The 17,878-nt window shown below is 40.4% G+C and overlaps 1 protein-coding gene across 3 annotated transcripts in view; it reads left to right on the top strand.

Annotated features, from left to right (window-relative positions):
- COL6A5 (collagen type VI alpha 5 chain) overlaps positions 1 to 17,878 on the top strand; it is a 125,936-nt gene that overhangs the window by 92,947 nt on the left and 15,111 nt on the right. For all 3 annotated transcript variants that reach the window (XM_045503670.1, XM_045503669.1, XM_045503668.1), the window contains exons 35-37: positions 413 to 1,072; positions 4,240 to 4,330; positions 6,556 to 6,764. In XM_045503670.1, the coding sequence (XP_045359626.1) occupies positions 413 to 1,072; positions 4,240 to 4,330; positions 6,556 to 6,764 (960 nt within the window). The remainder of the gene's footprint in view (positions 1 to 412; positions 1,073 to 4,239; positions 4,331 to 6,555; positions 6,765 to 17,878) is intronic.

Raw genomic sequence — 17,878 nt, 5'->3', positions numbered from 1 at the left:
AGAGTTTTAATCTTTGTAATATTTAGAGCTTCCACAGAAGGTGAAAGTTGTTTAGAATATTCTCCCAAATGATGTGGCTTTTCTTGGGGACGGTTTGGTAGTTTGTATCAAAAATCTCTAAAATGCTGAAAATGTTTTCTAAATGAGTTTAGACATGACTCGTAGACTTCAAGCCTGCGTGCTTCCTACATCTGCTTCCAAAAAGACCTTCCCAAATTGTCCTCTAGTGGCCACAGAAATTTTGGGACATTGAGAATTCCTCATTAACTTAAATAATGTGAGATTAAAGAGGTATTGGTCAGATTATTAACTCTTGGTAATCAGTTACTGAGTCCCTTGAATAAGATCTCAAACAACAGTGTCTTGTTGTGCAGACATTGAACCGTTGATAAGTCTCTCTATATCTTTCCAGATAAATGTTTTCCAAGTGATTGCATCAGAGAGGTTTTTCTACCTGAAAATTCATACATGGATGTAGCCTTCCTCTTAGACAGTTCTCGGACTATAGCAAGTGATGAGTTTAAGGCTGTGAAAACCTTGGTGAGCTCTATGATTGACAACTTCGAGGTTGCCTCAGAACCTATAACCTCAGACTTCGGTGATAGGATTGCCTTGTTGGGCTATTCTCCTTGGGATAGTTCCAGGAGAAGGAAGGGTGTGGTAAAAACAGAGTTTGAGTTTATAACTTATAACAACCAAGTCCTAATGAAGAGGCACATCCAGACTTCCCTCCAACAGCTAAAAGGAGAAGCCACTATTGGCCACACCCTACTATGGGCCATGGAGAATCTCTTCGCACAGACACCCAACTTGAGAAGACACAAGGTCATCTTTGTGATCTCAGCTGGAGAATATCGTGAGAGCAAGGATTTCGCAAAGAAAGTGGCTTTGAGGGCCAAGTGTCAAGGCTACGTCATGTTTGTGATCTCCCTGGGCTCTGCGCATAAGGACGGCATAGAGGAGTTAGCCAGCCACCCACTTGATCACCATCTGATACAGCTTGGGAGGATTCATAAACCAGACCTGAATTATATTACGAAGTTTTTAAAGCCATTTGTTCACTCTGTCAGACGTAAGCCATTATTTTGTTTTTCTTCTTTGTTTTAATAAATTAGTGTTTGCTAATAGCATTGATAGCCTAACACATCTTTGAATCTAGAGCTAACCCAAATATACCCATTGGATGGTGCGATGGAGACAGAGATGGGACATATCCTGGTTATATCCTGTTTTTACCTTGGTTATAATGTGGTGAGACTTTTTTTCATGATAGAATGTCTTTTACATTAGATCTCAGGACTAGAAAGCACAGAGTGATTGGAGGTCTCCAGAGCCACATTTGTTCAACCTGAAGAAGTTTTAGCAGCTCTTTGATGAGCATTTACATGAAAGTTTTCCCTACTGCACTTGGTTTACTTTCGTTTTTTTTTTTAAGTTTATTTATGTATTTTGAGAGAGAGAGAGAGAGAGAGAGAGAGAGAGAGAGAGAGAATGCATGAGCAGAGGAGGAGTAGAGAGAGAGAAAGGGCGAGAGAGAGAATCCCAAGCAGGCTCCACATTGTCAGTGCTGGGCTTGGATTCATGAACTGCGAGTTCGTGAGCTGCAACCAAGAGTCAGAAGCTTAACTGACTGAGCTACCCAAGCACCCCCGATACCTGGTTTGGCACGCCCTGGAGACCTGTATGAAGGTTTAAAGATGGCACAGTCCTGTGCTATTCCCGAAGAGTCTAAGCATACAAATCACATAGGAATCTTGTTAAAATGCAAGTCCCAGTTCAGTATGTATAGGGTGGAGCCTGAGATTCTGCATTTCTAACAGTCTCTCCCATGATGTCCGTGCTCCTGGGCCAAGAATGACATTGTGAGTAGGAAGGCTCTAGGCCAATGCACTACAAAATGTCACTAGGATGGGTGCTAGTCCACAAACTGATCTGCAAGAGAGAAGTTCAGAAATTGAGAATAAACATCTAGAAACTTAAAGCAATTTGACATCGCCGCAGCATACAAGTGCGTGAGCAGTGTACCTTGTCTCACGTAACAAGATAGAAACCGCACGTATCAGTCTGCAAAGGATGAGAAGTAAAAATACCTTCCCCACAAATGGTTTGAGAAATATTCTTTCTAGAGCAATAGTTCTCAACTGGGGATGATGTTGTCCCCCAGACATTTGGAGATGTCTGGAGATACTTTTTTTTTTTTTTGTCACAACTGAGGGAAAGGATACTAGCATCTAGTGCGTAGAGACCAGGGATGCTGCTAAACATCCTCCAGTGACGCAGGATACCATCCCATCCTCCGTAAAGCAAAAGATGGTCCAGCCCAAATTGTCAATAGCACTAAAATTGAGAAACCCTGCCTCTAGGGCATCCCATAGAATCGGGGCTGAACCTTTTCTTTCTGAGACTTTACCAGGTGTAGACCTTGGTTCTGGTGGAGCCAACCTCACTACCCTTGAACTCCAAAGCTGCCCTGACATTCAAGGAATCTCCAACAGTACCATTGTGACGGTATCTTGAAAGTTCACTCTCCATTGCAGAGAGAGCTCCACCTTTTTGCTGTAACTCATATTTGATTGGAGAATCCCAACAACTTCCCTCTTGGGAATATCATGTTCTTTCTTTAAATGCCTTCGGTTGTATGATATTCCATTATGTTACGTAAAAAGCAAGAAAAAGTGGGGCGCCTGGGTGGCTCAGTCGGTTAAGCATCTGACTTCAGCCCAGGTCATGATCTCACGGTCCGTGAGTTTGAGCCCCACGTCAGGCTCTGGGCTGATGGCTCGGAGCCTGGAGCCTGCTTCCGATTCTGTGTCTCCCTCTCTCTCTGCCCCTCCCCCGTTCATGCTCTGTCTCTCTCTGTCCCAAAAATAAATAAATGTTAAAAAGAAAAAAAAAGAAAGAAAGAAAAAGTGCTTCCAATTAACTATTGGTACCAACTTGCCTATTAGAGTTTTATATTTTATAGTAATTAAAAGAGTTCAAATTTTAGATAGACTATCGGATATCACTCTTGTGCATGCATCAAAAGGAAATATGTACAAAATAGACTGGTGGAGGCATTCCTAAAATGTCTTTATATTCAAAATTGGATTCCTGTGAGCTATTTCTTGACTCAGATTCACCGATACCTTGTGAATTGATTGTCTTGTTCCATGCAATATTGTTCTTTATGTCATCAAGTTGGATGATGACACAGCACTTTCAAAAGACTATAGAATAATTAAAGCTGGACTTGGTGGATGCCTCAGGTTGCAGTTAGTAGCACTAGCTTGTTTTTGATTTCCGCCTTCACAGCGTTGCTAAATGTATCCAATTTGTCCTATAACCACTAGGTTTGTAGGAGTTAAAAGACTCCTCTACTCATACTTCTGGGAATTTTTTCTAAACTATTGACCCTTATTCTACAAGCTTTGGTGCTGACACGTTTGCTGTTCCCACACACACGGGAAATACCACCTGTATCACAGTTCCTGCCTCACTAATAGCAGCTGTCAAATGCAATTGATTAGACGACATAGTGTCATTTCAGAGAAAGGGGAAAAAATGTTCCTCTAAGAACTAAAGAAGTACAATTGTTATGAAACCACAAACATTCTGAAATATTTTCATGGAATTGTGGCTCATTCAGTGGCCAAAAGCCTCCTTTAAAAAATATTTTCCTGAATGAAGGGAAAAATTGATACGCTTCTTAATATTCCATAGCTTATAGAAAAGCAATGGCGATGTTTCCGATTCTGTGTCTCCCTCTCTCTCTGCCCCTCCCCCGTTCATGCTCTGTCTCTCTCTGTCCCAAAAATAAATAAACGTTGAAAAAAAAAAAAGTAAAAAAAAAAAGTAAAAAAAAAAAAAGCAATGGCGAGGGGATAACGGGGCATGTTAGTTTGATCTATTAGCATAAATCTGAGTGGAAACGCCCGTCAGAATAAAATTTCCCTTAGATTCTGTTAGCCTGAGCATGTGGAAATCACGTGTCTCTGCCTCACAATTAACCCTTAAATGAACAATTCAAGGAGGTTTGTTTCCATGAGCCTAGTAATTCTTTGGCTACAAAGCCCTCTGAAATCAAATTTTGAAAGCTATTTCTAGTTGCTACTGTTTTCTGTGTGCACCCCAGCCAAGTTTTGCTGAAATATTTTAGTGACATTTATTGCGTCAAGCCAATTCCTGTTGGGATTCTTGTTCCTTAGCAAACCTAATTTCTGATTTCAAAATCTAACTATAACTTTGCTCTCTCAATAGAGGGATTCAACCAGTACCCACCACCAATGCTTGAGAATGCCTGTAGACTCATCGGTTCAGAAGGAGAGGATAATCAATACAGCGATTTCCTGTGAGTTAGAAAGCTCTTATATGTACAAGGGACTGTTAATTGACTCATGGGTATACAACTGGCTGACGGCGGGTTATTAGGTTGAGGAGGCTAATAAGGTCTCTGAAGTAAAGGCTTTTCATGTATTCCATTTTCTGTAGCACTTGTTACGCGGCAACTGTGCTTTCCGGATTGATGTGTCTATAACATCCTCATGGGCTTTATTACAAATTTGTCTTTCAATTCATGGTTTCCTGAGAAATTCCCACATTGAAATGTTCCCCAGAATAGAACCCACAGTTTCGGCTCAACCACCTTGGCCTCCCTTCTCCTCTCTCCACACTGTCAGCACTAAGTTCTGGCCACATTGGAGTCTTGTCTGCCTTGTGTGAACCGTTGCTTCACCCTCCTGGGTTTCTGGTCACACCGCCTGGAACTCTGTTGCTACCAGTGAGATCTTACCCATCAACCGTGGCCCTGATTGAAGCTGTCCCCTCTTTGAAGCCCATTTTTACTTTCAAAGTTCTTACGTTCTTGTACCTTCTTACACCGCTGTGGAGGCGCTTATTAGAGTATATCCCAATGTCATGTCTCACCAAAGTCTCGGGTTGCATATGATTCATTGTTTCATACCCCAAAAGATAGCATAAAAGACCCCACACCGTAATTGCACATGTAAGTATTTTTTCTTAAAGTGCACATGTAAGTATTTTTTCTTAAAGTCGTATCCTAAATAACAATGTAAATAATTAGAATGAATCTTGAACCTCAAACAGAATGAGTAGCCCTTTTGGTTTCTCTGTACTTCTCTCTTTATTTCCCCAAGCTCGGATCCCTGACTGCAGCCTTGCAAAAGCCTAGATTTAAGCCCATAATTACTGCTTCCTCTCAGATTGCAATTAAGCAAAGAGCTTCTCAGAACAGATAAGGTCTCTTACACACATCCAGAAGCAAAACAGCAAGACGAAGCATTCTCAGAACTCATGCAAGTACATATTCCTATAATGGCAGATTGCATTTACTTGGTAGTTTAGCAAGAAAGTGTCCAGCAGCCAACACATGAAGAACAATATGGCACTGATGTCACGTGAAGCAGTATTTCCCTACATTGGATAAGTCATGAGTTCACTTAAAGGCAAATCCATTCTTACGGAACTGCCGACAAAATATTATAATGTTACTCGAACATGTAAACCTAAATGCTATGTTTACAGTTCTTGTGCCACTATCAGACTAAAAAAAAATGTGCATCACATCCAAGCAAACCCAGCAAAACACAAATTTAAAACACTAATTTAAGATAACGGATGATTCTGCTTTGCCAAATAAAATTCCTGAAAACTAAAAAAAAAATACAGTACATATTGATAAACAAATGTAAAATATGATGCATGTTGCAGAGGTACGTCTGCTTTCAGCTTGTATACTCTGTTGCATGATGTCTTAATTCCTCACCCCTTGTCCTTACCTGGTACTGTTGCAGAATTATGCATATTGTGTGTCATGATATCATTTGGCTTTCACTTGGGCTGAACGTATTATTCATGTGTCGTATCTGACTTTTTTCCCTTTCCTCATTAACTCTCAACAGTTAAGGCAATAATACTCCTGGGTGCTGAATATTAGTAGCAAACACAGATGTGAACATGGACATTGAAATTGCATAAAGGTGCCTAAATAGAATAAAAGTAAAAATCAACTTGTATTGAATGTGTTTTCTGTCATCATCTAAACAAAAACACACTGTTACCAAGTTATAAAGAATTCTTAAACTCCTAAGACTATAAATGTAATTCCATTTTAAGAGCTATGATGTCAATGAGGTAAGTTTTGTACAGTCTTATTCTGCTCAGAACAGTTTTGGTAAATTACTATTTTCTGTATTTTCTATGGGGATTGATATCAATATGAGGGATTATATGGTGGTTCCAAATAACCTATGATAGAGGTTCTTGTCATTTATCTAATACTCTGTCACCAATCAGACTTGGTTTATTCCAAAGTAATGGTTATTAGGCAATAAGCAGATGGGGGAAAAGGAAGGATAAATGGGAATTTTTATTTATCAGTTTATACTTTTTAAAAATAAGAAAATCTTAATAATTGTATTGAAATGCATTTAGATTTTTATCTAATCTGTATTTCTTTTAAGAAATGATTAAGTAATATATCACATTGTTAGGAAATCTTATTTGCATTCCCAAAGCTGTGGAGATTCACCTAAAGCCTCCCATTTTATCTGCTAGAGTTACTCCTGAGCCACATGAGGTTTCTTCGGGAGAGAACAGCTTCCCTGCCCAGGAATTAAGTGCTGGGAAAGACTCATCCTTTGTGTTGGAGGACAGTGGAAGTGACCACTTGGTTTACATCCCAAGCCACATGCTGATGCCACAAGAATTAACGATTAAATATGAAAAAGGTCAGGATTCTGAAGAAATTGCAAGTTTCACTTCTGGTAAGGAAATGAAACGTGATGATGGACATTTTTAAATGACGGGGTCCTCACCTTTTAACACTAGCAGAGAATCAAGTAAAATTAATCGTGTTATCTAAAGCAGCTTTTCTCGAGTTCAACATAGTAGCTGCAACGGCTTTTATTGAAAATGAAGATTTAGATGGCAACAGGCACCACTGAGGAGATCACTGATACAAGCTCTAAGAAATGTCCCTGATATCCTCACCTAACTTGAGATTTCTCTAGCCTCCACAGCTTAACAGGTTAGTGTGATGTAGTAGAAGGACAAAATACAGAGAACATTGGAGCAAAGGAAGGATTGAAATCACTTTCAAAGTTGGCCAGGCCAGGGCCTCAGACATTGCAATTGCATGAGAAGGTATGTCATGTTGGAGGTACTTGGAAATGACAGAGCACAGACGTCCCCGCGGCCTACTCTGAATGGCAAAGCAAGAAACCGTTATCTTCCGGCAGGTTTAATAGTTTCAAACCAATCAGACACAGAGGACTTTTGTCTGTGTTTTCACTGAAAAGGGTGACGTTCTAAACAGACTTCAACCATTTCAGCTGTGCACCTATGGGCTTCCAAAACGCTCCTTTGGCCAGAATGCTCGCGTTTCAAGCATTATGTCCTAAGTATCATGTATGTTGTTAGACTGCACAAGTTTAATAGAAAAAGGAGCCAATTTCGTGCCACTTATCACACTCATTCTCAGTGATTTCCTTGGATAAATTGTCCCCCTCTTTATGAAATATAAATATTTGAATTTATCGCAAAAGCAACTGAACTTTCCCTTTTGAAGCTAGAATTAAGAATAAAAAGGTCAGTCATTAGTTGAAACATAAGGCTTAAAAAAAGAGGTAATGCAGTAAAACCAAATGTGTGTAATGCTGTGGCATCATGACATTCAATTGTGTCTATTTTTAAACAATTTTTATTATCCTATAGACATAGCTCAAGCAAGAGAATAGAATACTTCTTTTTAATGGATATAGCTAATTTTGGGTGTTCATTTCAATGATATGGTATAGGAATTTATGATGGTTTGGTTTAAAAAGAAGAAAAAGAAAAAAAAAATAAGTTGTTTGACAGGGTTAGAATACCAAACTGTCAATTGTGATTGTTTCATTAGAGGTAAGCATTCTAAAGTCTAAGAACTCAGAAATGTGAATCTTTTCAGGAAAAGACAGATATGACTGGATATTTAAGAAAAAAAGAAAAAGAAACTCATCCTTGTTGCCATTTTTTAAAATGTTTATTTTTGAGAAAGAGGGAGACAGAGTATGAGCAGGGGAGGGGCAGAGAGAGAGAGAGAGAGAGAGAGAGAGAGAACAAATCTAAAGCAGGCTCCAGGCCCTAGCTATCAGCACAGAATCTGATGTGGGGCTCGAACCCATGAACTGTGAGATCATGACCTGAGCTAAAGTCGGACGCCTAACCGACTAAGTCACCCAGGCGCGCCTGTTGCCATTTTTAACAACCATTGTTCAGTAATATTAGAAAGACTTTTCATTTGGTTTTCCAGATGTTGGAGAACTGAGATACTTGTAGCCAGCGGAAGGTCCATTTTGGCTGAACAAACAATTGTACATGGCTCTAGTAGGAAAAAATGTAGACTGTTAGTTGCCCCTCCCCACTTCATTTCTCCTGGAATGGGTTGAAGTGTATTGGGAGTTCTGTGGAGGATATTGTCATGTTGTGGTGCCTGCAAACGGTGTGAGTGTCAGACCTAAGGATAATATATATATTTTAACCTTTAAAATAAGTCTGAGTTTCAGATCATGATCGTTGTCTAGGGACTTTGTGCTATTTTCGTTTTTTTCCTTCCTCCCTCCCTTCCTTCATTCCTTCCTTCCTTCCTTCCCTTTCTTTTCTTCCCTTTCCTTCCTTCTCTTTCCTTCCTTTCTTCCTCCCTCCCTCGTTCCCTCCTTCTCTTTCTTTCATCATCTTTAGCCAGTTGCGAAAACCTGCTGAGAACTCTGTATGTAATGTGCTGTCCTCGGAAAGTACATTGTGGTTCAGATATTGTATTCAGTTGCTAAGAGATGAGCTTTGATTAGTTTCAGATGTATGGCACAAAGGAAAGGTTGATACCTTGCATAAGCACCTCCATATGCTGTGCTTATTACTCATTTGTAATGTGATGCTGATGGCTGCTTTTCCTGCTCTTGAACTGAGAGTCTTGGCGGAAAGTGGGAATCTGAACTGTTTAAGAAATGTATAGTTTCCAGAGTCCCGTGCACTGGCAGTGAGTTGTGTATCTTTCACAGGAAGCATAATCACCATCTCTCTACCTGTGCCCATCCCTTTGCTTCTTACCACCTGCTCTGATTTCCAAGTTTGCCTTCAATTCCATCACCTTTCCTGGCCCTCTCCAGTCCTTATCAGCAGCTAAAGAACAGTCCGTATCAGAATGACCTGTCAGTCCTTCCTAAGCACAGATTGCTAAACCCTCCTCAGAACGACTGCTTTATATTTAGGGGTTTGAGTGGCGAAGAAAGGCTACGGGCTTTAAAACCACTGATGATTTTGGTATGTCCTCAAGTTTGAGATCCACTATCCCAGGGATTCTCAAAGGGTGGTCCCTAAACCAGCAGCATGAGCAGCCCCTGGAAACTCGTTAGAAATGCAGCTTCTCAGCATTCATCCCAGACCCACTAAGTCAGAAACTCTGGGGCTGGGGTTCAGCAATCTGAGTTTTCACCAGCAACCCAGGAGACTCTTACACAGGTTGTCTTCAGAACTACTGCTTACCCTACCACTTTGGGGTCCCGGATTTGCTTTACGTTCTCAATGGAGCCGAAAGCAATCGAATGTCTAGTATCACAGAACAGGAGTGGGAGTCCCGTTTCCGAAGGATTCCAGGTGAACTGCGTTACGGTTTTATTTTATTCATCTAAGACCACTCAACAGTCATCCCTCCCTCCCTCCGTCTAACATCTAACAAAAACGCTTTTTAAGATCTAAATATATAGAGATAATGTAGAGATAATATCATGCATTTTGACCACAACATCTGCCATATAAAAATTCTGTGGAAAATTCAGTCCTTCCTAATGATGTGCCAATGAAATACATGAGTTCTTTGGAATTATGTAATCAAAAATGGGTGGTTTAATTCTAAGCATCTTGCAAGTGTTGACCCACTGGCAAGCATAGCACTTTCATCAAGTATGCTATGTTGACCAATGTTTAAGATACAGTCCGTCTACCTTCAAGATTAAAGAAGGACAGGATAATTTGTAATGAAACATTAAATATTAACCCAAATTCGGCCTAGGGTTCGCTCATAGCTTTAAGGGGTCTGAGGCCATAGGATGACTTCAACTGATGTTCTTTTCAATGAATTTCATCTGGTGATGAGAAGCAACACTTCTCCCTTTCAGCTAATCTGGTATCGTGCTTAAGGGAATTTGCAGTCTTTGTTTTACATTTTTTATTTTTCTAACTTTAATCTGTTTCCAATCTACAAATCAGCTTTTTTTTCTTTTTTTTTTAAGCCAATATGTCTTTTGACTTCGACTCAGTCACAGGGTATTAGAGCTGAAAAGGTATTTAGTGATGACCTCTTGCAAATTCACCTAAGGGCAATTGCGCTCTACCTGCCCCAGGAGACTTACTGCAGTGTCTGGAGATGATTTTTTTTTTTTTTTAATTTTTTTTTTTCAACGTTTATTTATTTTTTGGGGGACAGAGAGAGACAGAGCATGAACGGGGGAGGGGCAGAGAGAGAGGGAGACACAGAATTGGAAACAGGCTCCAGGCTCTGAGCCATCAGCCCAGAGCCTGACGCGGGGCTCGAACTCACGGACCGCGAGATCGTGACCTGGCTGAAGTCGGACGCTCAACCGACTGTGCCACCCAGGCGCCCCTGGAGATGATTTTTGTTGTCACAACTGGAGGGTGCTACTAACATCTAATGGGTAGAGGCCATGGATGTTGCTAAACATCCTACAATGCCCAGAATTCCCCCTCCCAACAAAGAATTATCCAGTCAAACTGTCAATAGTGGGAGAAACCCTGTTTTAGAAGAAACTTCGTGCCCCCAAGTTCATTCAGGAAGATTCAAAATAGGGACTCACAATCCCTACACCCTTAGACTCTCAAAATTCTGCTGATTTTTTAAAAATTATAAAAGCACAAAATTTGAATGTTGAGAACCTCAAATAAATTAGTAAGCAGCTATTTGTAGTGTAGAATATATTCTTTGGTTTTTCCATAGCATATAGGTTTACATAGTTTCATTCAATTGGATATTCTGTTTTCCATGTAATATGTCATATGTTTTACGTATTGCTGCAGGCTTCATACTGATTTTTCTGTATCCTCATAATGTTGCTTTCAATGAGTGAATTTATTTATCTCTTGTTGAACACTTACCTTCTAATTTTTGCTGTCATGTACTGAACTTGAATATGTTATCTTGACTTCTGCTAAATTTAAATCTGTGCTGGACTTAAATGCAGCAGAATTGGCTTCTGAGTCCCCCATGGAACACCAGTGGAGTGTCCTACTTTCATATCAGTATACATTCTAAAAAGGAGGTCAGTAATAAAATTGTGGTCATACCTGAATTTTATTTTATTTTTTTAAATGTTTGTTTGAGAGAGAGTGGGAGAGAGCATGTGTGAATGAGGAGAGGGGCAGAGAGAGAGAGGGGGAGAGAGAGCATCCCAAGCAGGCTCTGCACCGTCAGCGTGGAGCCCGATAAAGGCTCAATCCCATGAACCGTGAGATCAAGACCTGGGCTGAAATCGAGAATACGACACTTAACCAACTGAGCCACCCAGGAGCCCCTGAATTTTCATGTTTCATGAACTCTTTAGGAAATCTCAGCCATCTTGACGTTCTTTGGGGGAATCAACTGAGTTTCCTGATCCGCTGAAGACATTAAGACGACCAGTTTTGGTTGTCTTCCTTGAAGGTTTTGCATGTGGGCAAAACTAACGTGAACTGATGGTTCAAGGCGTGTGGACTTTTTGAATTCAGATGCACATGATGGTTGCTTCTGTATGTCTCAAGCAATTATTTACTGCAAGTGATAAAGTAATGCTCTAGAGCACGACTGACGTTTTTTTATGTGGCCTCTTTCTTAAGGAATAAAACGTGGGGGCTTGAAGTAGTAATTGGGTCATAGTGACGGCGGTGGTGGTAGAGATGGTGTTGGCATCTCCACCATAGAGATGGTGGCGGTGGAGGTGACGGCAGTGGCGGTGAAGGTGTTAGCTGTTGCTGCTGGTGGGGGTAGAGGTGTGTAGTAGAGATGTTGGCGACAGTGACATTGTTGATGGCAGAGATGGAGGTAAGGGTATGAGACTTGGGCGGTGATGATCAGGACGGTGATACTGGTATTGGCGGGGAGGTGATGGGGGTGGAGGTGATAGTGACAGCCCCCGCTGAGGGCTTAACTATATGAAAGCACTAAGCATTTGTGCTTATATGATTACTCAGATGGCCTTTCATGTAGCAAACATGTATTTGGCTCCTGTTCTGAGTTAAGCCCTGAGCTAGTCTCTTTGGGGGGGTTAGAGAGCTTTTGTTTTGTTTTGTTTTAAAGACGCAGAGGCCCCGTCTTCAAGGATACTTGTGGTCAGAAAGTATTCAGTTTGATTAAAAGTGCAAATGGAATGCTTTGGTTATTCCATGCAGTACGATTCTCAAAGCACTGTGGGCACTATCTCACTTGACTATTGAATAATGCGTGAGGAATAACCATAACCACAGAAGCTACTGCTTACTTAGCGCAACTGTGTGCCAGGCACAATGCTAAGCACATTACATACATGATTTCATTTAATCTGTACCAAAAAGCCTATCATTTTTATTATTATTACGTTGTGTGCTTTACAGATGAGGATATTTAACATGCAAAAGTTAAGAACTTCAAGCCAAGCCACAGAGCTTTAAGTGGTAGGGCCAGGATTCAAACCCATGCCCACTTACTTTTATCGGTGTGTTCCCTGTTGCTTGCCGATGGCATTGTCTGCATTTACAGATGAAGAAATATATCCAGTTGCCAAATTTGAGAAGAAGTTCAATCACGTCATCATTTGGGAGACTTATTTCTAAGTCATTTTGGTAGTGCCATTTTATTTTAAAACTTTAATTTTATTTAAAAAAAAATTCCTACTTATAAACTCATCCAGAGGCACTCAGGCCAGAATAAATTGATTTCATAAACTGTTTATAAACTCATTCAGAGGCCAGAGCGCAGAATAACACCATGAAGACTAAAATGCCAGATCTGGGTGGTTTGGGTCTAAATAATTCCTAAGGCACGCATCACTTTTTCTCAGTATGCTGGTACCTTCTGCAGACTGTTGTTTCAGAGCATGAAGCAGACAGCAAGAGTGAGTCTTTCAGACTAAGTGCCACCTAGAAGAGTCTACACCAAGAAAGGTATTTATTCTAAGTCTTTGGGGGCAAAGGATGAAATCTATTTTAAGACCATCCCTTCTACGTATTCAGGCAGATGGGGAAGAGAGGACCTCATACAACAAAACAAGAGAATTTTTAATGTGTCTGGTTTTTTCTTTGGTGTAAAATCATGACACATAGCCACACATACTCTTGAGCCTCCCTCCCTTGCTTCCCCAGCTTAGAGCTTGGCCAGTGACCTCAGCAGACAGGAGGGAGGACAGGCCAGGGGTGGCACCTGTTTTTTTAGATTTTTTTTAATGCTTATTTATTTTTGAGAGGGAGAGACAGAGTGCGAGCAGGGGAGGGTTGGAGAGAGAGGAAGACACAGAATCCGAAGCAGACTCCAGGCTCCGAGCTGTCAGCACAGAGCCCGACATGGGACTCGAACACACGAACCGTGAGATCATGACCTGAGCCGAAGTTGGATGCTTAACTGACTGAGCCACCCAGGCACCCCAAGGGGTGGCATTTTTAAATGGAAAGGTACATAAATTATTGCCAACTCCTCCATAGTTAAGCATTCATAAACACAACAGAATGTGGTGTGTTCTCATTTCTGAGAGCGCACACATGTACGCATGTGCAAGCTGTGTTCCACTAACACCAGTTGACTATGCACGTTTTCTTATGGAAATTCTGATTTGTGAAATATAGTAACATGGGAAGGATTTTCAGATGTCTGGGACTTTTCCGTTTGTTTATTTCCCTCTAAAAATTGTATTTGTGGAGTATTCGGGATATGTTAGGCACAGTACAAGCTTTATCTAATTCTCTAAAAAACCTTATAAGGTTATGGTTTATTATTACTGTTTTTAAGTAATGAAACTGAGATACGGAGGGTCACAGAGGTAACCAATGGCAGAGACAGGACTCAAACAAACCGCAAAGGTTCTGCTCATAACCACTGTCGTACGATGCCTAGAGAAGACAAAATTGCAAATTGTATTTAATTCATCTAGTTGCCTACTTTTGGAAGAAAACTTTCTCTAGTGGCTTCAGTCAGAAGGAATAGCAGTTGACCAAGAACCTCATTCTTCAGATCAGGTCCCAGGGCCTTTGGCGAGGTGGTTCATGTGTCCCTTAACGTGTCTGCAGTGTTCTTATGTCTGATGACCAGTTCTGAAGGAGTTACATGAGCGGGGCTCAAATCCTGCCTCTTCCCCTTAGAGGCTGTCATTTCTTGGCCAAGTCATTTACTTGCTCCAAGCCTCCACTTGCTCATCTGCAGAAAGGGAATAATGATAATTCCACCCTCATCGTGCCTTGTGGAAGGTTAAATGAGAGAAGGCATGCGTAGAGCTGAGCACAAGACCTAAAGTGAACTGAATGCTCAATTAAATACTCAGAAGGTGGGAAAGCAGCAAAGAACACATTGCTAACCTCCTGGGAAGTCTGACAAAACAAGGTTAACTTGAACCTCTCAGCCACAGCTCATGTGGACAGAAATATGCACATAAGGTAGTCTCAGTTGTACATGTGGCTTGCCTGTGGAGAACATATGGCTCATTTTGTCCCCTGGACAGAGGGCCAGATCACTGGATAACTCATGCATATCCTGAGGTTTCTCATAAAGGCCACGAAAAGCAGTATAGCTACTTCACAGCATACTTAATCCCATTCCAAATGGCGCAGGTCCTGAAGATTCTCCCTTCTCTCTGAGTTCCCTTTCCACCCCCACTTCTCCCTAAAGTTACTGGAGCACATATGGTGTTATGGCTTACATGTTGGCCAGAGTTAGGCTAATCTCTGGGGGCGCTTCCCTGGAAACCTAACTGGATCCTTCATTCCTTCCAAGCCTCCTCCACAATAAAGTGAGCCAGCCCTTCCTCTTCTGCCATTCTGAGGAAATTCTTCCATAGACTTGAAGATGGGAATTTGGCTTCTTGACATTTCCAGAAAATACACAGCATTGCCATGAGCTCCGGGTATATTGTGTCCACACTCCTGCCAGGTTTTCTTGAGGGAAAATATTTTTGAAGGCTCACTCTCCCTAAGTAAAATAAATTTAAACTCAAAGTAGAAAAATCATTCTTGATGTTCGACAAATTTAGAGTTTTTTAACCATAAGCATCCACTTTTAGCTTCTTGAGTCTCATGCTATTCCTGTAAATAGAAAGAGAGCCTAGGGGCGCCTGGGTGGCTCAGTCAGTTGAGCGTCAGACTTCGGCTCAGGTCATGATCTCACGGTTCGTGAGCTCGAATTCCGCGTCAGGCTCTGTGCTGACAGCTCAGAGCCTGGAGCCTGCTTCTGATTCTGTGTCCCCTTCTCTCTCCACCCCACCCCTGCTTGTGCTCTGTCTCTCTCTGTCTTTCAAAAATGAATAAACATAAAAAAAATTTTTAGAAAGACAGCCTATTTTTATCGATTTTGTAGGCGAAAATACACCCCACTAGAAATTAATGCTGCTGGGTACTTTGGAAAAGGATTGAGATTTTGTTCAGTTATAAAGAGAAAATTGGAAAAAACAGTAATCTTTTTGATATGAGCACGTGTGAAAAAATATTTCACTAACATAAGTCAGCCCTCTTCCTCTGTCAAAACATTTGTGAAATACTTTTCCTTGTGCTTTGATAAAGTGTGTTGATTGACCTTTATAAGGAAGCCAGAATGCTTTAGTTGGAAAACAGAGATACTGATGACAGAGCAGGTGGTGGTTAGTTAACTCCAGGATGGTAAACTTCAACACGACAGAAATGACTATTTAACTGACCTTCACAGTTGCTAATACACTATAGCCAAGAACTCTAGAAGTGTTTTTGGTGGTGATGTTTTAGGGCTAAAGTGCGTTGCATAGCAATCACAGCGAGGAAGAATATAAAATAAATGCTTTTGTCTGCACTTTAATAGTTTCATTAGAGACCTGTATCTTGATAAAAAAAATTCTAAGAAGAATTTAAAACTAGATTCCTGGTGGGGAATGGGAGGCCCACAAGTTTTATACATACTTGTGAAATACAAAATCCTATTCAGTTACTACAAGTGTATTGATAAAGGAAGAATCTGGTATATAAATGATGAATCCTTAGTCCCTTTGTGAAAAGGAAGAGAACATAGGAACATCTCAAACAAAATGGCCAGTTCTTATCTATTTTATATATATGTATATGTGTATTTATATTTATATTTATATCTCTACACACACACACACACACACACACACACACGCACACCAATAGTTTTCAGGACACTAGACATCAGGAATTGAAAGATTGATCCCTGAGAGGCAGAAACAAATGAGGTAAACCCTATGCTCCAGCTTACTGCCATGGTGCAGAAAGGAGGAATTCAAGTGGAGCCCAATGCACTCCTAGAGATGAGGAGGCAGAGCTGAGAACCCAGGGAGACCAAGATGGTAAGAGTTCCCAGGACAGAATACCAGAGAGGAGAGAGCTTCAAAGAAAGAGAACTCCAGAGATCTGCAGAGGGTCCCCTTAATTATTCAGCAGAATGGTGACGATACATGCATATGAAGAAATGCCCGAAGCCTGGGGGAAGAACCATCAGAAAAGATTACAGAATAGTGCCAGTTGTTCACAGAGGGCCAGGAACAATGCTTTTTCCTGCCAGCAAGCCTAGAAAAACTCATAATTCATAGAGTATTAGGGGAGAAAACTCAGGAAGGTCTTGTCTCAGTAGTGGGGAATAATTAGCTTTAAATTAAGCACTGTTCTAGATTTGCCACCTAAATCATAAGAGCACGACCCAAAAGGATCAAACCGTTTTCATGTAACATGAATATTTATAGGAAAACAAAAGTATCCCATATCAGAAAAAGGAGCATTTCACAATATCTGGCACAAAAAGAAGCATGAAAGGCATGACCATAATCAAGAACATAATCACTCTTAAAACGAAGTGGAACTGACACAGATATTAGAATTAGCAAAGACATCAAAATAATTATTATAACTGTATTCCATATGTGAAAAAGTTAAGCAGAGATGTGCAAGATATAAGAAAAAGATTCAAATAGAACATGTAGAGATAAAAAGTTGCAATGTCTAGGATGAGCAATACACTGGATGGGATTAATAGCAAATCAGATTTGGTAAAAGAAACTATCAATAAACTTAAAGACATGGCCATAGAAATTATCCAAAATAAAACTAAGGGAGAGAAAAGATTTTTTAAAAGTGAAAAGAACATCAGAGTTTCAATACCCTCTCTCAATAATTGGTAGACTATCAGCAGGGATACAGTGGTCTTGAGCAACCTTAGTAACTAACCTCCCCTAATGGATATTAATAGAATACTCCACACAACAACAAAATTCACATTCTTTTCAATACACATGAAACACTCACCAAGATAGTCCGTATTGTGGGCCATAAAGCAATTCTCAAAAGTTTAAGAGATTGAAGTCATGCCAAATATATTCTCTGACCAAAACAGAATTAAATTAAAAATCAATGGCAGGAAGATCTTCAAAAAATCCTCAAGTGTTTGGAAACTAAATGAAACACTTCTAAATAATCCATGATCAAAGAAGAAATCAGAAAGGAAATTAGAAAGTATTTCGAAATGAGTGAAAATAAAATCACAATATACCAGAATTTGTGAGATTCCACTAACACAATACTTACAAGATCGTCTATAGCATTAAATACTCACATTGGTAAAGAAGAAAGTTTTCAGAACAGTGACTTCAAATTTCACCTCCAGAAATCAGCAAAGAAAGAACCCAGGGTAAGC

Source organism: Leopardus geoffroyi, chromosome C2, assembly GCF_018350155.1.
Source record: "Leopardus geoffroyi isolate Oge1 chromosome C2, O.geoffroyi_Oge1_pat1.0, whole genome shotgun sequence".
Taxonomy (NCBI): Eukaryota; Metazoa; Chordata; class Mammalia; order Carnivora; family Felidae; genus Leopardus; species Leopardus geoffroyi.
Note: the sequence above shows the minus strand (reverse complement) of the source record. Positions and strands in the feature narration are given on the sequence as shown.